The sequence below is a fragment of the Gouania willdenowi genome, chromosome 24 (genome assembly GCF_900634775.1).
Source record: "Gouania willdenowi chromosome 24, fGouWil2.1, whole genome shotgun sequence".
NCBI lineage: Eukaryota > Metazoa > Chordata > Actinopteri > Blenniiformes > Gobiesocidae > Gouania > Gouania willdenowi.
In genome coordinates this window covers 14,591,229-14,616,688 of record NC_041066.1, presented here as the reverse complement: position 1 = coordinate 14,616,688, position 25,460 = coordinate 14,591,229, and the positions used below count along the sequence as shown (strand labels likewise).

General features: G+C 33.6%; 1 protein-coding gene across 5 annotated transcripts in view; it reads left to right on the top strand.

Annotated features, from left to right (window-relative positions):
- The window catches only part of pak5 (p21 protein (Cdc42/Rac)-activated kinase 5), a 100,828-nt gene that overhangs the window by 67,325 nt on the left and 8,043 nt on the right, over positions 1–25,460 (top strand). For all 5 annotated transcript variants that reach the window (XM_028439913.1, XM_028439912.1, XM_028439914.1 and 2 more), the window contains 2 exons: positions 24,155–24,296; positions 24,410–24,564. In XM_028439913.1, coding sequence (XP_028295714.1) covers positions 24,155–24,296; positions 24,410–24,564 — 297 coding nt within the window. The remainder of the gene's footprint in view (positions 1–24,154; positions 24,297–24,409; positions 24,565–25,460) is intronic.

The following is a 25,460-nucleotide window of genomic DNA, read 5'->3' as shown; positions in this document are numbered from 1 at the left end:
TGTTATTTTATCTCTGAGGAGCAGTGAGCAGCAGCAGTGCAGAGCCAGAGGATGCATTTAAGTGCTCATGGGCTTACAGCAGGGTTGGTTGTAATTGTAAACGTGTAATTGATCATTATTTACAACATAATTACGACATAATTATAATTGTTATTGTATGTGAAAAAAAATCTGTTGCTTTTGTAATCTTATTTGAGTTCATATATTTGACTCTGTAATTGTAACTGGCATGTAATTGGCATAAAACCCTGAAAACCAGTGGAAATATAATGCGGACAATTGAACTGGGATAAAAATGCAGTAAAGCTTGAAAAATGATTAAAATGTGGAAAACACCTAAAGTCAGAGGTAAGGCATAAAAAATGGAATAAATTTGGAATGTCTTTCTGAGATAAGGCCATTGCCATGCACTTTTAGACTGATGCACTTTTATACTGATGAACTTGTTTATGTTGTTTTTGTGATGATTCTGTCAGTTTGGCTTGAATCTTTGAAGTGTAGTTGAATGTTGTTGGGAGGGGCATGTGCAATTTTGTTGTTTACTTGTGCAATTACAATAAAATGATTCTATTCTGTTCTATTCTTCGATTCTATAGTAAGGCATACAAATGGGAAAAAAACATTTTTGGATTTTTTTATGAGATATCATAAGACCCTAAAAACTAGTTTAAATATAATGAGCACACCTAAACTTGGGTGAAAATGCAGTAGCCTAAGGCATTAAAAATATGAAAAATGTGGAAAACAGCCAAAGTCGGAGGTAAGGCTTTTAACGCATGAAAATGGAAAAGTGAAATTTCTGTCTGAGATAAGAAAGGTGAAATTTGCAATATTTTTTTTTTTAATAAGGCTATCACAAGACCCTGAAAACTAGTGCAAATATGATGTGCACACTTAAACTGTAGTGAAAATGCGGTGAGGCATGAAAAAGAAGAAAAAAGTACAAAACTAAAAATGAGAAAAAACTGACAAACACCCAAAATTAGAGGTAAAGCTATAGTAATAAAAATTAAAAAACTTCTGAATTTTGTTCCAGAGTTAAGGCTATCACAAGAACCTTAAAACTAGTGCAAATATGATGTGCACATTTAAACTGTGATAAAAATGCAGTAAGGCTTGAAAAATGAGAAAAAAGTGACAAACACCCAAACACCCAAAAAAAAAATCTATGCCTTTTCAAAGGCATAAAATTTGAAAAACTTCAGAATTTTTTTTCTGAGATAAGGCTATCACAAGAACCTTAAAACTTGTGCAAATATGATGTGCACACTTAACCTGCAATGAAAATGCAGTAAGGCATGAAATATAAGAAAAAAGTGACAAACACCCAAAATCAGAGGTAAGGCTATAGTAAGGCATAAAATTGGATAAACTTTAGAATTTTTTTTCTGAGATAAGGCTATCACAAGAACCTTAAAACTAGTGCAAATGCGATGTGCACACTTAAACTGCGAAGAAAATGCAGTAAGGCTTGAAAAATGAGAAAAAAGTGACAAACACAGAGGTAAGGCTATAGTAAGGCATAAAATTTGAAAAACTTCAGAATTTTTTTTTCTGAGATAAGGCTATCACAAGAACCTTAAAACTAGTGCAAATATGATGTGCACACTTAAACTGGGATGAAAATGCAGTAAGACATAAAATATTAGAAAAAAGTGACAAACACCCAAAATCAGAGGTAAGGCTAGTAAGGCATAAAATTTGAAAAACTTTAGAATTTTTTTTTGAGATAAGGCTATCACAAGAACCTTAAAACTAGTGCAAATATGATGTGCACACTTAAACGGCGATGAAAATGCAGTAAGGCATGAAATATGAGAAAAAAGTGACAAACACCCCAAATCGGAGGTTAAGGCTATAGTAAGGCATAAAATTTGAAAAACTTAAAAAAAAAAATTCTGAGACAAGGCTATCACAAGAACCTTAAAACTAGTGCAAATATGATGTGCACACTTAAACTGCGATGAAACTGCAGTAAGGCTTGAAAAATGAGAAAAAAGTGACAAACACAGAGGTAAGGCTATAGTAAGGCATAAAATTTGAAAAACTTCAGAATTTTTTTTTCTGAGATAAGGCTATCACAAGAACCTTAAAACTAGTGCAAATATGATGTGCACACTTAAACTGGGATGAAAATGCAGTAAGACATAAAATATTAGAAAAAAGTGACAAACACCCAAAATCAGAGGTAAGGCTAGTAAGGCATAAAATTTGAAAAACTTTAGAATTTTTTTTTTGAGATAAGGCTATCACAAGAACCTTAAAACTAGTGCAAATATGATGTGCACACTTAAACGGCGATGAAAATGCAGTAAGGCATGAAATATGAGAAAAAAGTGACAAACACCCCAAATCGGAGGTTAAGGCTATAGTAAGGCATAAAATTTGAAAAACTTAAAAAAAAAAATTCTGAGACAAGGCTATCACAAGAACCTTAAAACTAGTGCAAATATGATGTGCACACTTAAACTGCGATGAAACTGCAGTAAGGCTTGAAAAATGAGAAAAAAGTGACAAACACAGAGGTAAGGCTATAGTAAGGCATAAAATTTGAAAAACTTCAGAATTTTTTTTCTGAGATAAGGCTATCACAAGAACCTTAAAACTAGTGCAAATATGATGTGCACACTTAAACGGCGATGAAAATGCAGTAAGGCATGAAAAATGAGAAAAAAGTGACAAACACCCAAAATCAGAGGTAAGGCTATAGTAAGGCATAAAATTTGAAAAAGTTCAGAATTTTTTTTCTGAGATAAGGCTATCACAAGATCCTTAAAAGTAGTGCAAATACGATGTGCACACTTAAACTGCGATGAAAATGCAGTAAGGCATGAAATATGAGAAAAAAGTGACAAACACCCCAAATCGGAGGTAAGGCTATAGCAAGGCATAAAAATTGAAAAAATTAAAAAAAAAAAATTCTGAGATAAGGCTATCACAAGAACCTTAAAACTAGTGCAATTATGATGTGCACACTTAAACTGCGATGAAAATGCAGTAAGGCATGAAATATTCAAAATTCAAAATTCAAAATTTGAAAAAGTTCAGAATTTTTTTTCTGAGATAAGGCTATCACAAGATCCTTAAAAGTAGTGCAAATACGATGTGCACACTTAAACTGCGATGAAAATGCAGTAAGGCATGAAATATGAGAAAAAAGTGACAAACACCCCAAATCGGAGGTAAGGCTATAGTAAGGCATAAAAATTGAAAAAATTAAAAAAAAAAAATTCTGAGATAAGGCTATCACAAGAACCTTAAAACTAGTGCAATTATGATGTGCACACTTAAACGTCGATGAAAATGCCGTAAGGCATGAAAAATGAGAAAAAAGTGACAAACACCCAAAATCAGAGGTAAGGCTATAGTAAGGCATAAAATTTTATAAACTTTAGAATTTTTTTTCTGAGATAAGGCTATCACAAGAACCTTAACACTAGTGCAAATATGATGTGCACACTTAAACGGCGATGAAAATGCAGTAAGGCATGAAATAAGAGAAAAAAGTGACAAACACCCCAAATCGGAGGTAAGGCTATAGTAAGGCATAAAATTTGAAAAACTTAAAAAAAAAAATTCTGAGATAAGGCTATCACAAGAACCTTAAAACTAGTGCAAATATGATGTGCACACTTAAACTGTGATGAAAATGCAGTAAGGCATGAAATATGAGAAAAAAGTGACTAACACCCCAAATCGGAGGTTAAGGCTATAGTAAGGCATACAATTTGAAAAACTTCAAAAAAAAATTTCTGAGATGAGGCTATCACAAGAACCTTAAAACTAGTGCAAATATGATGTGCACACTTAAACGGCGATGAAAATGCAGTAAGGCATGAAAAATGAGAAAAAAGTGACAAACACCCAAATTCAGAGGTAAGGCTATAGTAAGGCATAAAATTTGAAAAAGTTCAGAAATTTTTTTCTGAGATAAGGCTATCACAAGAACTTTAAAACTAGTGCAAATATGATGTGCACACTTTAACTGCAATGAAACTGCAGTAAGGCTTGAAAAAAGAGAAAAAAGTGACAAACATCCAAAATCAGAGGTAAGGCTATAGTGAGGCATAAAATTTGAAAAACTTCAGAATTTTTTTTCTGAGATAAGGCTATCACAAGAACCTTAAAACTAGTGCAAATATGATGTGCACACTTAAACTGCAATGAAAATGCAGTAAGGCATAAAATATTAGAAAAAAGTGACAAACACCCAAAATCAGAGGTAAGGCTATAGTAAGGCATAAAATTTGAAAAAGTTCCGAATTTTTTTTTTGAAATAAGGCTATCACAAGATCCTTAAAAGTAGTGCAAATACGATGTGCACACTTAAACTGCGATGAAAATGCAGTAAGGCATGAAATATGAGAAAAAAGTGACAAACACCCCAAATCGGAGGTAAGGCTATAGTAAGGCATAAAATTTGAAAAGGTTCAGAATTTTTTTTCTGAGAAAAGGCTATCACAAGAACCTTAAAACTAGTGCAAATATGATGTGCACACTTAAACTGGGATGAAAATGCAGTAAGGCATAAAATATTAGAAAAAAGTGACAAACACCCAAAATCAGAGGTAAGGCTATAGTAAGGCATAAAATTTGAAAAACTTCAGACTTTTTTTTCTGAGATAAGGCTATCACAAGAACCTTAAAACTAGTGCAAATATGATGTGCACACTTAAACTGGGATGAAAATGCAGTAAGGCATAAAATATTAGAAAAAAGTGACAAACACCCAAAATCAGAGGTAAGGCATAAAATTTGAAAAACTTCAAAAAAAAAATTCTGAGATAAGGCTATCACAAGAACCTTAAAACTAGTGCAAATATGATGTGCACACTTAAACTGGGATGAAAATGCAGTAAGGCATAAAATATTAGAAAAAAGTGACAAACACCCAAAATCAGAGGTAAGGCTATAGTAAGGCATAAAATTTGAAAAATTTCAGAATTTTTTTTCTGAGATAAGGCTATCACAAGAACCTTAAAACTAGTGCAAATATGATGTGCACACTTAAACGGCGATGAAAATGCAGTAAGGCATGAAATATGAGAAAAAAGTGACAAACACCCCAAATCGGAGGTAAGGCTATAGTAAGGCATAAAATTTGAAAAACTTCAAAAAAAATAAATTCTGAGATAAGGCTATCACAAGAACCTTAAAACTAGTGCAAATATGATGTGCACACTTAAACTGGGATGAAAATGCAGTAAGGCATAAAATATTAGAAAAAAGTGACAAACACCCAAAATCAGAGGTAAGGCTATAGTAAGGCATAAAATTTGAAAAAGTTCAGAATTTTTTTTTTGAAATAAGGCTATCACAAGATCCTTAAAAGTAGTGCAAATACGATGTGCACACTTAAACTGCGATGAAAATGCAGTAAGGCATGAAATATGAGAAAAAAGTGACAAACACCCCAAATCGGAGGTAAGGCTATAGTAAGGCATAAAATTTGAAAAGGTTCAGAATTTTTTTTCTGAGAAAAGGCTATCACAAGAACCTTAAAACTAGTGCAAATATGATGTGCACACTTAAACTGGGATGAAAATGCAGTAAGGCATAAAATATTGGAAAAAAGTGACAAACACCCAAAATCAGAGGTAAGGCTATAGTAAGGCATAAAATTTGAAAAACTTCAGAATTTTTTTTCTGAGATAAGGCTATCACAAGAACCTTAAAACTAGCGTAAATAAAATGTGAACACAAAAAGGTAAAGCATGTAGCAGAGTTTAGCTCACCCTGTGAGAACTGCTTCTCTAACTCGTCAAACTTTGGTTCAAAACTCATTGTGAGCACAACTGAAGTTTTAGCTAATATCCACAAATGTAAAATTCAAATACCCAATGACTCATGAAGCTATAATGTGGACACATAGTGTGGTGGGTAAAGTGGAGGTACAATATTCATTCACCTGGAAGATCTAGGGTATGATTTCATTAACAAACCTATACACACAGTTTTAAAGTTTCATGCTCCAAATTAAAAGTTAAAACACGACGAAAAGTGCCAGGTGCAAGAGGAGCTTTAGGGTAATGTGTCGAGCTATGCCTCTGATACAGTGGAGCTTGGGTTCAATTCCCATTGTTCCATTAGATTCAGCACGTGACAACATATAATCTGTAACATTTTTCAACTCAAATTCCCTAAAAGTAAAATATGTCACGATCACAAATCATCAAAAATCAAGAACTTATGGTGTAGTGGATGAGTGTTTGGTAGCCAGGGACATTGGGTCACTGTCCACGACAGAGCAGTGGTTCAAATCCCTTAAGTGCAAAACACTGTGTAGCTGAAAGAGCATGAATAACAGGTGAGCTAAAAGTTTTTTTTTTTTCTTTCTGAGATAAGGTTATCGCAAGAACCTAAAAACCATTGCAAAAACCTTAAAATTAGTGCAAATATGATGTGCACACTTAAACTGCGATGAAAATGCAGTAAGGCATGAAATATGAGAAAAAAGTGACAAACACCCAAATTCAGAGGTAAGGCTATAGTAAGGCATAAAGTTTGAAAAACTTCAAAAAAAAATTTCTGAGATAAGGCTATCACAAGAACCTTAAAACTAGTGCAAATATGATGTGCACACTTAAACTGGGATGAAAATGCAGTAAGGCATAAAATATTAGAATAAAGTGACAAACACCCAAATTCAGAGGTAAGGCTATAGTAAGGCATAAAATTTGAAAAACTTCAGAATTTTTTTTCTGAGATAAGGCTATCACAAGAACCTTAAAACTAGTGCAAACTTCAGATTTTTTTTTCTGAGATAAGGCTATCACAAGATCCTTAAAAGTAGTGCAAATACGATGTGCACACTGAAACTGGGATGAAAATGCAGTAAGGCATAAAATATTAGAAAAAAGTGACAAACACCCAAAATCAGAGGTAAGGCTATAATAAGGCATAAAATTTGAAAAACTTCAGAATTTTTTTTTCTGAGACAGGGCTATCGGATGACCCTAAAAAGTAGTGCAAATATGATATGCACACTTCACTGCAATGAAAATGCAATGAGGCATGAAAAATGAGAAAAAAGTGACAAACACCCAAAATCAGAGGTAAGGCTATAGTAAGGCATAAAATTTGAAAAAGTTCAGAATTTTTTTTCTGAGATAAGGCTATCACAAGAACCTTAAAACTTGTGCAAATACGATGTGAACACTTAAACTGCGATGAAAATGCAGTAAGGCATGAAATATGAGAAAAAAGTGACAAACACCCCAAATCGGAGGTAAGGCTATAGTAAGGCATAAAATTTGAAAAACTTCAAAAAAAAATTTCTGAGATGAGGCTATCACAAGAACCTTAAAACTAGTGCAAATATGATGTGCACACTTAAACTGGGATGAAAATGCAGTAAGGCATAAAATATTAGAAAAAAGTGACAAACACCCAAAATCAGAGGTAAGGCTATATAGTAAGGCATAAAATTTGAAAAAGTTCAGACTTTTTTTTCTGAGATAAGGCTATCACAAGAACCTTAAAACTAGCTTAAATAAAATGTGAACACAAAAAGGTAAAGCATGTAGCAGAGTTTAGCTCACCCTGTGAGAACTGCTTCTCTAACTTGTCAAACTTTGGTTCAAAACTCATTGTGAGCACAACTGAAGTTTTAGCTAATATCCTCAAATGTAAAATTCAAATACCCAATGACTCATGAAGCTATAATGTGGACACATAGTGTGGTGGGTAAAGTGGAGGTACAATATTCATTCACCTGGAAGATCTAGGGAACGATTTCATTAACAAACCTATACACACAGTTTTAAAGTTTCATGCTCCAAATTAAAAGTTAAAACACGACGAAAAGTGCGAGGTGCAAGAGGAGCTTTAGGGTAATGTGTCGAGCTATGCCTCTGATACAGTGGAGCTTAGGTTCAATTCCCATTGTTCCATTAGATTCAGCACGTGACAACATATAATCTGTAACATTTTTCAACTCAAATTCCCTAAAAGTAAAATATGTCACGATCACAAATCATCAAAAATCAAGAACTTATGGTGTAGTGGATGAGTGTTTGGTAGCCAGGGACATTGGGTCACTGTCCACGACAGAGCAGTGGTTCAAATCCCATAAGTGCAAAACACTGTGTAGCTGAAAGAGCATGAGTAACAGGTGAGCTGAAAGTTTTTTTTTTTTTCTTTCTGAGATAAGGTTATCGCAAGAACCTAAAAACCATTGCAAATATGATGTGCACACTTAAACTGCGATGAAAATGCAGTAAGGCATGAAATATGAGAAAAAAGTGACAAACATCCAAAATCAGAGGTAAGGCATAAAATTTGATAAACTTTAGAATTTTTTTTCTGAGATAAGGCTATCACATGAACCTTAAAACTAGTATAAATATGATGTGCACACTTAAACGGTGTTGAAAATGCAGTAAGGCATGAAAAATGAGAAAAAAGTGACAAACACCCAAAATCAGAGGTAAGGCTATAGTAAGGCATAAAATTTGAAAAACTTCAAAAAAAATTTCTGAGATAAGGCTATCACAAGAACCTTAAAACTAGTGCAAATATGATGTGCACACTTAAACGGCGATGAAAATGCAGTAAGGCATGAAATATGAGAAAAAAGTGACAAACACCCCAAATCGGAGGTTAAGGCTATAGTAAGGCATAAAATTTGAAAAACTTAAAAAAAAAAATTCTGAGATAAGGCTATCACAAGAACCTTAAAACTAGTGCAAATATGATGTGCACACTTAAACTGCGATGAAACTGCAGTAAGGCTTGAAAAATGAGAAAAAAGTGACAAACACAGAGGTAAGGCTATAGTAAGGCATAAAATTTGAAAAACTTCAGAATTTTTTTTTCTGAGATAAGGCTATCACAAGAACCTTAAAACTAGTGCAAATATGATGTGCACACTTAAACTGGGATGAAAATGCAGTAAGACATAAAATATTAGAAAAAAGTGACAAACACCCAAAATCAGAGGTAAGGCTAGTAAGGCATAAAATTTGAAAAACTTTAGAATTTTTTTTTTGAGATAAGGCTATCACAAGAACCTTAAAACTAGTGCAAATATGATGTGCACACTTAAACGGCGATGAAAATGCAGTAAGGCATGAAATATGAGAAAAAAGTGACAAACACCCCAAATCGGAGGTTAAGGCTATAGTAAGGCATAAAATTTGAAAAACTTAAAAAAAAAAATTCTGAGACAAGGCTATCACAAGAACCTTAAAACTAGTGCAAATATGATGTGCACACTTAAACTGCGATGAAACTGCAGTAAGGCTTGAAAAATGAGAAAAAAGTGACAAACACAGAGGTAAGGCTATAGTAAGGCATAAAATTTGAAAAACTTCAGAATTTTTTTTCTGAGATAAGGCTATCACAAGAACCTTAAAACTAGTGCAAATATGATGTGCACACTTAAACGGCGATGAAAATGCAGTAAGGCATGAAAAATGAGAAAAAAGTGACAAACACCCAAAATCAGAGGTAAGGCTATAGTAAGGCATAAAATTTGAAAAAGTTCAGAATTTTTTTTCTGAGATAAGGCTATCACAAGATCCTTAAAAGTAGTGCAAATACGATGTGCACACTTAAACTGCGATGAAAATGCAGTAAGGCATGAAATATGAGAAAAAAGTGACAAACACCCCAAATCGGAGGTAAGGCTATAGTAAGGCATAAAATTTGAAAAACTTAAAAAAAAAAAATTCTGAGATAAGGCTATCACAAGAACCTTAAAACTAGTGCAATTATGATGTGCACACTTAAACTGCGATGAAAATGCAGTAAGGCATGAAATATTCAAAATTCAAAATTCAAAATTTGAAAAAGTTCAGAATTTTTTTTCTGAGATAAGGCTATCACAAGATCCTTAAAAGTAGTGCAAATACGATGTGCACACTTAAACGGCGATGAAAATGCAGTAAGGCATGAAATATGAGAAAAAAGTGACAAACACCCCAAATCGGAGGTTAAGGCTATAGTAAGGCATAAAATTTGAAAAACTTAAAAAAAAAATTCTGAGACAAGGCTATCACAAGAACCTTAAAACTAGTGCAAATATGATGTGCACACTTAAACTGCGATGAAACTGCAGTAAGGCTTGAAAAATGAGAAAAAAGTGACAAACACAGAGGTAAGGCTATAGTAAGGCATAAAATTTGAAAAACTTCAGAATTTTTTTTCTGAGATAAGGCTATCACAAGAACCTTAAAACTAGTGCAAATATGATGTGCACACTTAAACGGCGATGAAAATGCAGTAAGGCATGAAAAATGAGAAAAAAGTGACAAACACCCAAAATCAGAGGTAAGGCTATAGTAAGGCATAAAATTTGAAAAAGTTCAGAATTTTTTTTCTGAGATAAGGCTATCACAAGATCCTTAAAAGTAGTGCAAATACGATGTGCACACTTAAACTGCGATGAAAATGCAGTAAGGCATGAAATATGAGAAAAAAGTGACAAACACCCCAAATCGGAGGTAAGGCTATAGTAAGGCATAAAATTTGAAAAACTTAAAAAAAAAAAATTCTGAGATAAGGCTATCACAAGAACCTTAAAACTAGTGCAATTATGATGTGCACACTTAAACTGCGATGAAAATGCAGTAAGGCATGAAATATTCAAAATTCAAAATTCAAAATTTGAAAAAGTTCAGAATTTTTTTTCTGAGATAAGGCTATCACAAGATCCTTAAAAGTAGTGCAAATACGATGTGCACACTTAAACTGCGATGAAAATGCAGTAAGGCATGAAATATGAGAAAAAAGTGACAAACACCCCAAATCGGAGGTAAGGCTATAGTAAGGCATAAAATTTGAAAAACTTAAAAAAAAAAAATTCTGAGATAAGGCTATCACAAGAACCTTAAAACTAGTGCAATTATGATGTGCACACTTAAACGTCGATGAAAATGCCGTAAGGCATGAAAAATGAGAAAAAAGTGACAAACACCCAAAATCAGAGGTAAGGCTATAGTAAGGCATAAAATTTTATAAACTTTAGAATTTTTTTTCTGAGATAAGGCTATCACAAGAACCTTAACACTAGTGCAAATATGATGTGCACACTTAAACGGCGATGAAAATGCAGTAAGGCATGAAATATGAGAAAAAAGTGACAAACATCCCAAATCGGAGGTAAGGCTATAGTAAGGCATAAAATTTGAAAAACTTCAAAAAAAATAAATTCTGAGATAAGGCTATCACAAGAACCTTAAAACTAGTGCAAATATGATGTGCACACTTAAACTGGGATGAAAATGCAGTAAGGCATAAAATATTAGAAAAAAGTGACAAACACCCAAAATCAGAGGTAAGGCTATAGTAAGGCATAAAATTTGAAAAAGTTCAGAATTTTTTTTTTGAAATAAGGCTATCACAAGATCCTTAAAAGTAGTGCAAATACGATGTGCACACTTAAACTGCGATGAAAATGCAGTAAGGCATGAAATATGAGAAAAAAGTGACAAACACCCCAAATCGGAGGTAAGGCTATAGTAAGGCATAAAATTTGAAAAGGTTCAGAATTTTTTTTCTGAGAAAAGGCTATCACAAGAACCTTAAAACTAGTGCAAATATGATGTGCACACTTAAACTGGGATGAAAATGCAGTAAGGCATAAAATATTGGAAAAAAGTGACAAACACCCAAAATCAGAGGTAAGGCTATAGTAAGGCATAAAATTTGAAAAACTTCAGAATTTTTTTTCTGAGATAAGGCTATCACAAGAACCTTAAAACTAGCGTAAATAAAATGTGAACACAAAAAGGTAAAGCATGTAGCAGAGTTTAGCTCACCCTGTGAGAACTGCTTCTCTAACTCGTCAAACTTTGGTTCAAAACTCATTGTGAGCACAACTGAAGTTTTAGCTAATATCCTCAAATGTAAAATTCAAATACCCAATGACTCATGAAGCTATAATGTGGACACATAGTGTGGTGGGTAAAGTGGAGGTACAATATTCATTCACCTGGAAGATCTAGGGAACGATTTCATTAACAAACCTATACACACAGTTTTAAAGTTTCATGCTCCAAATTAAAAGTTAAAACACGACGAAAAGTGCGAGGTGCAAGAGGAGCTTTAGGGTAATGTGTCGAGCTATGCCTCTGATACAGTGGAGCTTAGGTTCAATTCCCATTGTTCCATTAGATTCAGCACGTGACAACATATAATCTGTAACATTTTTCAACTCAAATTCCCTAAAAGTAAAATATGTCACGATCACAAATCATCAAAAATCAAGAACTTATGGTGTAGTGGATGAGTGTTTGGTAGCCAGGGACATTGGGTCACTGTCCACGACAGAGCAGTGGTTCAAATCCCATAAGTGCAAAACACTGTGTAGCTGAAAGAGCATGAGTAACAGGTGAGCTGAAAGTTTTTTTTTTTTTCTTTCTGAGATAAGGTTATCGCAAGAACCTAAAAACCATTGCAAATATGATGTGCACACTTAAACTGCGATGAAAATGCAGTAAGGCATGAAATATGAGAAAAAAGTGACAAACATCCAAAATCAGAGGTAAGGCATAAAATTTGATAAACTTTAGAATTTTTTTTCTGAGATAAGGCTATCACAAGAACCTTAAAACTAGTGCAAATATGATGTGCACACTTAAACGGTGTTGAAAATGCAGTAAGGCATGAAAAATGAGAAAAAAGTGACAAACACCCAAAATCAGAGGTAAGGCTATAGTAAGGCATAAAATTTGAAAAACTTCAAAAAAAAATTTCTGAGATAAGGCTATCACAAGAACCTTAAAACTAGTGCAAATATGATGTGCACACTTAAACGGCGATGAAAATGCAGTAAGGCATGAAATATGAGAAAAAAGTGACAAACACCCCAAATCGGAGGTTAAGGCTATAGTAAGGCATAAAATTTGAAAAACTTAAAAAAAAAAATTCTGAGACAAGGCTATCACAAGAACCTTAAAACTAGTGCAAATATGATGTGCACACTTAAACTGCGATGAAACTGCAGTAAGGCTTGAAAAATGAGAAAAAAGTGACAAACACAGAGGTAAGGCTATAGTAAGGCATAAAATTTGAAAAACTTCAGAATTTTTTTTTCTGAGATAAGGCTATCACAAGAACCTTAAAACTAGTGCAAATATGATGTGCACACTTAAACTGGGATGAAAATGCAGTAAGACATAAAATATTAGAAAAAAGTGACAAACACCCAAAATCAGAGGTAAGGCTAGTAAGGCATAAAATTTGAAAAACTTTAGAATTTTTTTTTTGAGATAAGGCTATCACAAGAACCTTAAAACTAGTGCAAATATGATGTGCACACTTAAACGGCGATGAAAATGCAGTAAGGCATGAAATATGAGAAAAAAGTGACAAACACCCCAAATCGGAGGTTAAGGCTATAGTAAGGCATAAAATTTGAAAAACTTAAAAAAAAAAATTCTGAGACAAGGCTATCACAAGAACCTTAAAACTAGTGCAAATATGATGTGCACACTTAAACTGCGATGAAACTGCAGTAAGGCTTGAAAAATGAGAAAAAAGTGACAAACACAGAGGTAAGGCTATAGTAAGGCATAAAATTTGAAAAACTTCAGAATTTTTTTTCTGAGATAAGGCTATCACAAGAACCTTAAAACTAGTGCAAATATGATGTGCACACTTAAACGGCGATGAAAATGCAGTAAGGCATGAAAAATGAGAAAAAAGTGACAAACACCCAAAATCAGAGGTAAGGCTATAGTAAGGCATAAAATTGGAAAAAAATGTTGATTTGTTTTTCTGAGATAAGGCTATCACAAGATCCTTAAAAGTAGTGCAAATACGATGTGCACACTTAAACTGCGATGAAAATGCAGTAAGGCATGAAATATGAGAAAAAAGTGACAAACACCCCAAATCGGAGGTAAGGCTATAGTAAGGCATAAAATTTGAAAAACTTAAAAAAAAAAATTCTGAGATAAGGCTATCACAAGAACCTTAAAACTAGTGCAATTATGATGTGCACACTTAAACTGCGATGAAAATGCAGTAAGGCATGAAATATTCAAAATTCAAAATTCAAAATTTGAAAAAGTTCAGAATTTTTTTTCTGAGATAAGGCTATCACAAGATCCTTAAAAGTAGTGCAAATACGATGTGCACACTTAAACTGCGATGAAAATGCAGTAAGGCATGAAATATGAGAAAAATGACAAACACCCCATATCCGAGGTAAGGCTATAGCAAGGCATAAATATTGAAAAAATTAAAAAAAAAAAATTCTGAGATAAGACTATCACAAGACCCTAAATACTAGTCTAAATATGATGTGCACACTTAAACGTCGATGAAAATGCCGTAAGGCATGAAAAATGAGAAAAAAGTGACAAACACCCAAAATCAGAGGTAAGGCTATAGTAAGGCATAAAATTTTATAAACTTTAGAATTTTTTTTCTGAGATAAGGCTATCACAAGAACCTTAACACTAGTGCAAATATGATGTGCACACTTAAACGGCGATGAAAATGCAGTAAGGCATGAAATAAGAGAAAAAAGTGACAAACACCCCAAATCGGAGGTAAGGCTATAGTAAGGCATAAAATTTGAAAAACTTAAAAAAAAAAATTCTGAGATAAGGCTATCACAAGAACCTTAAAACTAGTGCAAATATGATGTGCACACTTAAACTGTGATGAAAATGCAGTAAGGCATGAAATATGAGAAAAAAGTGACTAACACCCCAAATCGGAGGTTAAGGCTATAGTAAGGCATACAATTTGAAAAACTTCAAAAAAAAATTTCTGAGATGAGGCTATCACAAGAACCTTAAAACTAGTGCAAATATGATGTGCACACTTAAACGGCGATGAAAATGCAGTAAGGCATGAAAAATGAGAAAAAAGTGACAAACACCCAAATTCAGAGGTAAGGCTATAGTAAGGCATAAAATTTGAAAAAGTTCAGAAATTTTTTTCTGAGATAAGGCTATCACAAGAACTTTAAAACTAGTGCAAATATGATGTGCACACTTTAACTGCAATGAAACTGCAGTAAGGCTTGAAAAAAGAGAAAAAAGTGACAAACATCCAAAATCAGAGGTAAGGCTATAGTGAGGCATAAAATTTGAAAAACTTCAGAATTTTTTTTCTGAGATAAGGCTATCACAAGAACCTTAAAACTAGTGCAAATATGATGTGCACACTTAAACTGCAATGAAAATGCAGTAAGGCATAAAATATTAGAAAAAAGTGACAAACACCCAAAATCAGAGGTAAGGCTATAGTAAGGCATAAAATTTGAAAAAGTTCCGAATTTTTTTTTTGAAATAAGGCTATCACAAGATCCTTAAAAGTAGTGCAAATACGATGTGCACACTTAAACTGCGATGAAAATGCAGTAAGGCATGAAATATGAGAAAAAAGTGACAAACACCCCAAATCGGAGGTAAGGCTATAGTAAGGCATAAAATTTGAAAAGGTTCAGAATTTTTTTTCTGAGAAAAGGCTATCACAAGAACCTTAAAACTAGTGCAAATATGATGTGCACACTTAAACTGGGATGAAAATGCAGTAAGGCATAAAATATTAGAAAAAAGTGACAAACACCCAAAATCAGAGGTAAGGCTATAGTAAGGCATAAAATTTGAAAAACTTCAGACTTTTTTTTCTGAGATAAGGCTATCACAAGAACCTTAAAACTAGTGCAAATATGATGTGCACACTTAAACTGGGATGAAAATGCAGTAAGGCATAAAATATTAGAAAAAAGTGACAAACACCCAAAATCAGAGGTAAGGCATAAAATTTGAAAAACTTCAAAAAAAAATTTCTGAGATAAGGCTATCACAAGAACCTTAAAACTAGTGCAAATATGATGTGCACACTTAAACTGGGATGAAAATGCAGTAAGGCATAAAATATTAGAAAAAAGTGACAAACACCCAAAATCAGAGGTAAGGCTATAGTAAGGCATAAAATTTGAAAAATTTCAGAATTTTTTTTCTGAGATAAGGCTATCACAAGAACCTTAAAACTAGCGTAAATAAAATGTGAACACAAAAAGGTAAAGCATGTAGCAGAGTTTAGCTCACCCTGTGAGAACTGCTTCTCTAACTCGTCAAACTTTGGTTCAAAACTCATTGTGAGCACAACTGAAGTTTTAGCTAATATCCACAAATGTAAAATTCAAATACCCAATGACTCATGAAGCTATAATGTGGACACATAGTGTGGTGGGTAAAGTGGAGGTACAATATTCATTCACCTGGAAGATCTAGGGTATGATTTCATTAACAAACCTATACACACAGTTTTAAAGTTTCATGCTCCAAATTAAAAGTTAAAACACGACGAAAAGTGCCAGGTGCAAGAGGAGCTTTAGGGTAATGTGTCGAGCTATGCCTCTGATACAGTGGAGCTTGGGTTCAATTCCCATTGTTCCATTAGATTCAGCACGTGACAACATATAATCTGTAACATTTTTCAACTCAAATTCCCTAAAAGTAAAATATGTCACGATCACAAATCATCAAAAATCAAGAACTTATGGTGTAGTGGATGAGTGTTTGGTAGCCAGGGACATTGGGTCACTGTCCACGACAGAGCAGTGGTTCAAATCCCTTAAGTGCAAAACACTGTGTAGCTGAAAGAGCATGAATAACAGGTGAGCTAAAAGTTTTTTTTTTTTCTTTCTGAGATAAGGTTATCGCAAGAACCTAAAAACCATTGCAAAAACCTTAAAATTAGTGCAAATATGATGTGCACACTTAAACTGCGATGAAAATGCAGTAAGGCATGAAATATGAGAAAAAAGTGACAAACACCCAAATTCAGAGGTAAGGCTATAGTAAGGCATAAAGTTTGAAAAACTTCAAAAAAAAATTTCTGAGATAAGGCTATCACAAGAACCTTAAAACTAGTGCAAATATGATGTGCACACTTAAACTGGGATGAAAATGCAGTAAGGCATAAAATATTAGAATAAAGTGACAAACACCCAAATTCAGAGGTAAGGCTATAGTAAGGCATAAAATTTGAAAAACTTCAGAATTTTTTTTCTGAGATAAGGCTATCACAAGAACCTTAAAACTAGTGCAAACTTCAGATTTTTTTTTCTGAGATAAGGCTATCACAAGATCCTTAAAAGTAGTGCAAATACGATGTGCACACTGAAACTGGGATGAAAATGCAGTAAGGCATAAAATATTAGAAAAAAGTGACAAACACCCAAAATCAGAGGTAAGGCTATAATAAGGCATAAAATTTGAAAAACTTCAGAATTTTTTTTTCTGAGACAGGGCTATCGGATGACCCTAAAAAGTAGTGCAAATATGATATGCACACTTCACTGCAATGAAAATGCAATGAGGCATGAAAAATGAGAAAAAAGTGACAAACACCCAAAATCAGAGGTAAGGCTATAGTAAGGCATAAAATTTGAAAAAGTTCAGAATTTTTTTTCTGAGATAAGGCTATCACAAGAACCTTAAAACTTGTGCAAATACGATGTGAACACTTAAACTGCGATGAAAATGCAGTAAGGCATGAAATATGAGAAAAAAGTGACAAACACCCCAAATCGGAGGTAAGGCTATAGTAAGGCATAAAATTTGAAAAACTTCAAAAAAAATTTCTGAGATGAGGCTATCACAAGAACCTTAAAACTAGTGCAAATATGATGTGCACACTTAAACTGGGATGAAAATGCAGTAAGGCATAAAATATTAGAAAAAAGTGACAAACACCCAAAATCAGAGGTAAGGCTATATAGTAAGGCATAAAATTTGAAAAAGTTCAGACTTTTTTTCTGAGATAAGGCTATCACAAGAACCTTAAAACTAGCTTAAATAAAATGTGAACACAAAAAGGTAAAGCATGTAGCAGAGTTTAGCTCACCCTGTGAGAACTGCTTCTCTAACTTGTCAAACTTTGGTTCAAAACTCATTGTGAGCACAACTGAAGTTTTAGCTAATATCCTCAAATGTAAAATTCAAATACCCAATGACTCATGAAGCTATAATGTGGACACATAGTGTGGTGGGTAAAGTGGAGGTACAATATTCATTCACCTGGAAGATCTAGGGAACGATTTCATTAACAAACCTATACACACAGTTTTAAAGTTTCATGCTCCAAATTAAAAGTTAAAACACGACGAAAAGTGCGAGGTGCAAGAGGAGCTTTAGGGTAATGTGTCGAGCTATGCCTCTGATACAGTGGAGCTTAGGTTCAATTCCCATTGTTCCATTAGATTCAGCACGTGACAACATATAATCTGTAACATTTTTCAACTCAAATTCCCTAAAAGTAAAATATGTCACGATCACAAATCATCAAAAATCAAGAACTTATGGTGTAGTGGATGAGTGTTTGGTAGCCAGGGACATTGGGTCACTGTCCACGACAGAGCAGTGGTTCAAATCCCATAAGTGCAAAACACTGTGTAGCTGAAAGAGCATGAGTAACAGGTGAGCTGAAAGTTTTTTTTTTTTTCTTTCTGAGATAAGGTTATCGCAAGAACCTAAAAACCATTGCAAATATGATGTGCACACTTAAACTGCGATGAAAATGCAGTAAGGCATGAAATATGAGAAAAAAGTGACAAACATCCAAAATCAGAGGTAAGGCATAAAATTTGATAAACTTTAGAATTTTTTTTCTGAGATAAGGCTATCACAAGAACCTTAAAACTAGTGCAAATATGATGTGCACACTTAAACGGTGTTGAAAATGCAGTAAGGCATGAAAAATGAGAAAAAAGTGACAAACACCCAAAATCAGAGGTAAGGCTATAGTAAGGCATAAAATTTGAAAAACTTCAAAAAAAAATTTCTGAGATAAGGCTATCACAAGAACCTTAAAACTAGTGCAAATATGATGTGCACACTTAAACTGGGATGAAAATGCAGTAAGGCATGAAAAATGAGAAAAAAGTGACAAACACCCAAAATCAGAGGTAAGGCTATAGTAAGGCATAAAATTTGAAAAACTTCAAAAAAAAAATTCTGAGATAAGGCTATCACAAGAACCTTAAAACTAGTGCAAATATGATGTGCACACTTAAACTGCGATGAAACTGCAGTAAGGCTTGAAAAATGAGAAAAAAGTGACAAACATCCAAAATCGGAGGTAAGGCTATATAGTAAGGCATAAAATTTGAAAAAGTTCAGAATTTTTTTTCTGAGATAAGGCTATCACAAGATCCTTAAAAGTAGTGCAAATACGATGTGCACACTTAAACTGCGATGAAAATGCAGTAAGGCATAAAATATATGAAAAAAGTTACAAACATCCAAAATCGGAGGTAAGGCTATAGTCAGGCATAAAATTTGAAAAAGTTCAGAATTATTTTTTCTGAGATAAGGCTATCACAAGAACCTTAAAACTAGTGCAAATATGATGTGCACACTTAAACTGGGATGAAAATGCAGTAAGGCATGAAAAATGAGAAAAAAGTGACAAACACCCAAATTCAGAGGTAAGGCTATAGTAAGGCATAAAATTTGAAAAACTTCAGAATTTTTTTTTCTGAGATAAGGCTATCACAAGAACCTTAAAACTAGTGCAAATATGATGTGCACACTTAAACTGGGATGAAAATGCAGTAAGGCATGAAAAATGAGAAAAAAGTGACAAACACCCAAATTCAGAGGTAAGGCATAAAATTTGAAAAAGTTCAGAATTTTTTTTCTGAGATAAGGCTATCACAAGATCCTTAAAACTTGTGCAAATACGATGTGAACACTTAAACTGCGATGAAAATGCAGTAAGGCATGAAATATGAGAAAAAAGTGACAAACACCCCAATTCAGAGGTAAGGCTATAGTAAGGCATAAAATTTGAAAAACTTCAAAAAAAAATTTCTGAGATAAGGCTATCACAAGGACCTTAAAACTAGTGCAAATATGATGTGCACACTTAAACTGGGATGAAAATGCAGTAAGGCATAAAATATTAGAAAAAAGTGACAAACACCCAAAATCAGAGGTAAGGCTATATATAGTAAGGCATAAAGTTTGAAAAACTTCAAAAAAAAATTTCTGAGATAAGGCTATCACAAGAACCTTAAAACTAGTGCAAATATGATGTGCACACTTAAACTGGGATGAAAATGCAGTAAGGCATGAAAAATGAGAAAAAAGTGACAAACACCCAAATTCAGAGGTAAGGCTATAGTCAGGCATAAAATTTGAAAAAGTTCAGAATTATTTTTTCTGAGATAAGGCTATCACAAGAACCTTAAAACTAGTGCAAATATGATGTGCACACTTAAACTGGGATGAAAATGCAGTAAGGCATGAAAAATGAGAAAAAAGTGACAAACACCCAAATTCAGAGGTAAGGCTATAGTAAGGCATAAAATTTGAAAAACTTCAGAATTTTTTTTTCTGAGATAAGGCTATCACAAGAACCTTAAAACTAGAGCAAATATGATGTGCACACTTAAACTGGGATGAAAATGCAGTAAGGCATGAAAAATGAGAAAAAAGTGACAAACACCCAAATTCAGAGGTAAGGCATAAAATTTGAAAAAGTTCAGAATTTTTTTTCTGAGATAAGGCTATCACAAGATCCTTAAAACTTGTGCAAATACGATGTGAACACTTAAACTGCGATGAAAATGCAGTAAGGCATGAAATATGAGAAAAAAGTGACAAACATCCAAAATCGGAGGTAAGGCTATAGTAAGGCATAAAATTTGAAAAACTTAAAAAAAAAAATTCTGAGATAAGGCTATCACAAGAACCTTAAAACTAGTGCAAATATGATGTGCACACTTAAACTGCGATGAAACTGCAGTAAGGCTTGAAAAATGAGAAAAAAGTGACAAACATCCAAAATCGGAGGTAAGGCTATAGTAAGGCATAAAATTTGAAAAAGTTCAGAATTTTTTTTCTGAGATAAGGCTATCACAAGATCCTTAAAAGTAGTGCAAATACGATGTGCACACTTAAACTGCGATGAAAATGCAGTAAGGCATAAAATATATGAAAAAAGTTACAAACATCCAAAATCGGAGGTAAGGCTATATAGTAAGGCATAAAATTTGAAAAACTTCAAAAAAAAAATTCTGAGATAAGGCAATCACAAGAACCCTAAAACTAGTGCAAATATGATGTGCACACTTAAACTGGGATGAAAATGCAGTAAGGCATGAAAAATGAGAAAAAAGTGACAAACACCCAAATTCAGAGGTAAGGCTATAGTCAGGCATAAAATTTGAAAAAGTTCAGAATTATTTTTTCTGAGATAAGGCTATCACAAGAACCTTAAAACTAGTGCAAATATGATGTGCACACTTAAACTGGGATGAAAATGCAGTAAGGCATGAAAAATGAGAAAAAAGTGACAAACACCCAAATTCAGAGGTAAGGCTATAGTAAGGCATAAAATTTGAAAAACTTCAGAATTTTTTTTTCTGAGATAAGGCTATCACAAGAACCTTAAAACTAGTGCAAATATGATGTGCACACTTAAACTGGGATGAAAATGCAGTAAGGCATGAAAAATGAGAAAAAAGTGACAAACACCCAAATTCAGAGGTAAGGCATAAAATTTGAAAAAGTTCAGAATTTTTTTTCTGAGATAAGGCTATCACAAGATCCTTAAAACTTGTGCAAATACGATGTGAACACTTAAACTGCGATGAAAATGCAGTAAGGCATGAAATATGAGAAAAAAGTGACAAACACCCCAATTCAGAGGTAAGGCTATAGTAAGGCATAAAATTTGAAAAACTTCAAAAAAAAATTTCTGAGATAAGGCTATCACAAGGACCTTAAAACTAGTGCAAATATGATGTGCACACTTAAACTGGGATGAAAATGCAGTAAGGCATAAAATATTAGAAAAAAGTGACAAACACCCAAAATCAGAGGTAAGGCTATAGTAAGGCATAAAATTTGAAAAACTTCAAAAAAAAATTTCTGAGATAAGGCTATCACAAGAACCTTAAAACTAGTGCAAATATGATGTGCACACTTAAACTGGGATGAAAATGCAGTAAGGCATGAAAAATGAGAAAAAAGTGACAAACACCCAAATTCAGAGGTAAGGCATAAAATTTGAAAAAGTTCAGAATTTTTTTTCTGAGATAAGGCTATCACAAGATCCTTAAAACTTGTGCAAATACGATGTGAACACTTAAACTGCGATGAAAATACAGTAAGGCATGAAATATGAGAAAAAAGTGACAAACACCCCAATTCAGAGGTAAGGCTATAGTAAGGCATAAAATTTGAAAAACTTCAAAAAAAAATTTCTGAGATAAGGCTATCACAAGAACCTTAAAACTAGTGCAAATATGATGTGCACACTTCAACTGCGATGAAAATGCAGTAAGGCATGAAAAATGAGAAAAAAGTGACAAACACCCAAAATCAGAGGTAAGGCTATAGTAAGGCATAAAATTTGAAAAACTTCAGAATTTTTTTTTCTGGGATAAGGCTATCACAAGAACCTTAAAACTAGTGCAAATATGATGTGCACACTCTAACTGGGATGAAAATGCAGGAAGGCATGAAATTCGAGAAGAAATTGACAAACACCCAAAATCAGAGGTAAGGCTATAGTAAGGCATAAAATTTGAAAAACTTCAGAATTTTTTTTTCTGAGACAGGGCTATCGGATGACCCTAAAAAGTAGTGCAAATATGATGTGCACACTTAAACTGGGATGAAAATGCAGTAAGGCATGAAAAATGAGAAAAAAGTGACAAACACCCAAATTCAGAGATAAGGCATAAAATTTGAAAAAGTTCAGAATTTTTTTCTGAGATAAGGCTATCACAAGAACGTTAAATTTAGTGCAGATATGATGTGCACACTTCAACTGCTATGAAAAGGCAATAAGGCTTGAAAAAAGTGACAAACACCTAAAATCACAGGTAAGGCTATAATAAGGCATAAAATTTGAAAAACTTCACATTTTTTTCTCTGAGATAAGGCTATCACAAGAACGTTAAATTTAGTGCAGATATGATGTGAACACTTCAACTGCGATGAATCTGCAGTAAGGCATGAAATATGAGAAAAAAGTGACACCCCAAATCGGAGGTAAGGCTATAGTAAGGCATAAAATTTGAAAAACTTCAAAAAAAAAATTCTGCGATAAGGCTATCACAAGAACTTTAAAACTAGTGCAAATATGATGTGCACACTTAAACTGGGATGAAAATGCAGGAAGGCATGAAATTCGAGAAGAAATTGACAAACACCCAAAATCAGAGGTAAGGCTATAATAAGGCATAAAATTTGAAAAACTTCAGAATTTTTTTTCTGGGATAAGGCTATCACAAGAACCTTAAAACTAGTGCAAATATGATGTGCACACTCTAACTGGGATGAAAATGCAGGAAGGCATGAAATTCGAGAAGAAAGTGACAAACACCCAAAATCAGAGGTAAGGCTACAGTAAGGCACAAAATTTAAAAAACTTCAAAATTTTTTTTTCTGAGACAGGGCTATCGGATGACCCTAAAAAGTAGTGCAAATATGATATGCACACTTAACTGCAATGAAAATGCAATGAGGCATGAAAAATGAGAAAAAAGTGACAAACACCCAAAATCAGAGGTTTGGGTTTATAGTAAGGCATAAAATTTGAAAAACTTCAGAATTTTTTTCTGAGATAAGGCTATCACAAAACCTTAAAACTAGTGCAAATATGATTTGCACACTTAAACTGGGATGAAAATGCAGCAAGACTTGAAAAATGTGAGAAATAAAAAGGAAAATAAAACATGACAAAAAAAGTGACAAACACCCAAAACTTATTTTGTTTGTTTCTAAAACACTGCCAAATAGACTTCCCAACCCATTTCTGGTGTTTTCACAGGTTTATTTTGGGGTTAACCCGGAAAGATTTGATTCCGGCAGAAAATGTCTCGCGGAGTGAGGTATGTCACGGAGAAAAAAACTGCAACAAAAAAGTTGTCCAGTGAATCATAGTCGTCCTTGTCTGGCAAAGAAACACAATAAATCATTTTAAGAATGATGGAAAAACACTTCTATGCATCCGTTTAAGGGACTCCACATCCCACAATGTAGTGCGTGAAACTTCTCAAAAATGTTCTTCGATGTATTTATTTATGAGGCCTACACTATGTATTTCTCTGCTAAAAAAAATCTTCCACAGCTGCGTTTAGAATAAATTCCACGAGATGTAATAATTCATAAACATGCTTTATAAAGCTCATTTTAATGTGTTTCCTATGTGTATTGTTTTCTTCCAGGGGGCTTACTCCCAACCTTCATCCCCCTACATCCCCCCCGGGGCTTATCCTCCTCCTTCCTGGGGTTCAAGCTCTGACACTCAACCCTCACGTGTCTCCCATGAGCAGTTCAGAGCTGCTCTGCAACTGGTGGTTAACCCAGGTGGGAAATGTCAAGATACAAAGGCAGCAGCAGGGAAATGTCAATATCCCATTAAGTGTGGAGAAGAAAGAGATTTCATTCCATTGATGTTTTTTTTTTTTTTTCTAAATCAGGTGACCCGCGGGAGTACCTGGACAGCTTTATCAAGATCGGTGAGGGCTCCACGGGCATTGTGTGCATTGCCAGTGAGAAACACAGCGGCAAACAGGTGGCAGTGAAGAAGATGGACCTGAGGAAGCAGCAGCGGAGGGAGCTTCTCTTTAATGAGGTAGAACAGAATAGAATTAGTTCATATGAACAAACTGAGTCACACATACGTTGTCATATATATATATATATATATATATATATATCTTTAACTCAAACACCAGCTAAAATGGTCACTTATTGCCAGAGGTGTAAAGTGTACTGATATATCATACTCAAGTATAAGTACTGTTACTGTTACTTGATTGAAATTGTACTCAAGTACAACTAAAAAGTAGCTGAATTAAATAGTACTCAAAGTAAAAGTTACTTTCACTCCTCACGTTTATTTTTGGTAGTAAATCTTGCCACGGTTCCATTGCATACAGTAAACATCTCATGTATAATTTTTTATTTATTTATTTATTTTTCATTTGTTTGTTTATTTTCATGTATAAACTTAAAAAGGATGAAACCAAATCGTGCACAATTCGAACTTCAAAATGTATAAAATAAAAGGTTTGTCAAATTCTTATATTTCTTTTCTTTAAATAAAGTAATAACACTATGAATGAATTCAATTGAAAATATAAAAAAAACCTGAACTGAAGAAAATGGTAAAATAACCAACAATCAATGCTGTTTTGGTCGGCTATGATGTGATGCATCTGATTGCTGTCTGGCCATTTCGTTTCATTTTTAGTCTCATAATGTCTGTTGATCATTTTAAAACAAAATAATTAACGGTTGGGTGTAGAAATATAGCAAATTACTTTCCTTTTTTTTTTAAGCGTATTTAAGAACAAGTAAAATGACTGATTTTTTTAAGCATCCTCAAAAAAGTACAAATGCCCATAAAAGCAATTCACTTACAGTAACTTGAGTACTTGTAATCAGTTACTTTCACTGCTTATTGATGAATAAAACGAGTTTCACCGTGTTATTCCACAGTTTCACGTCACATGACCAAACCTTTGC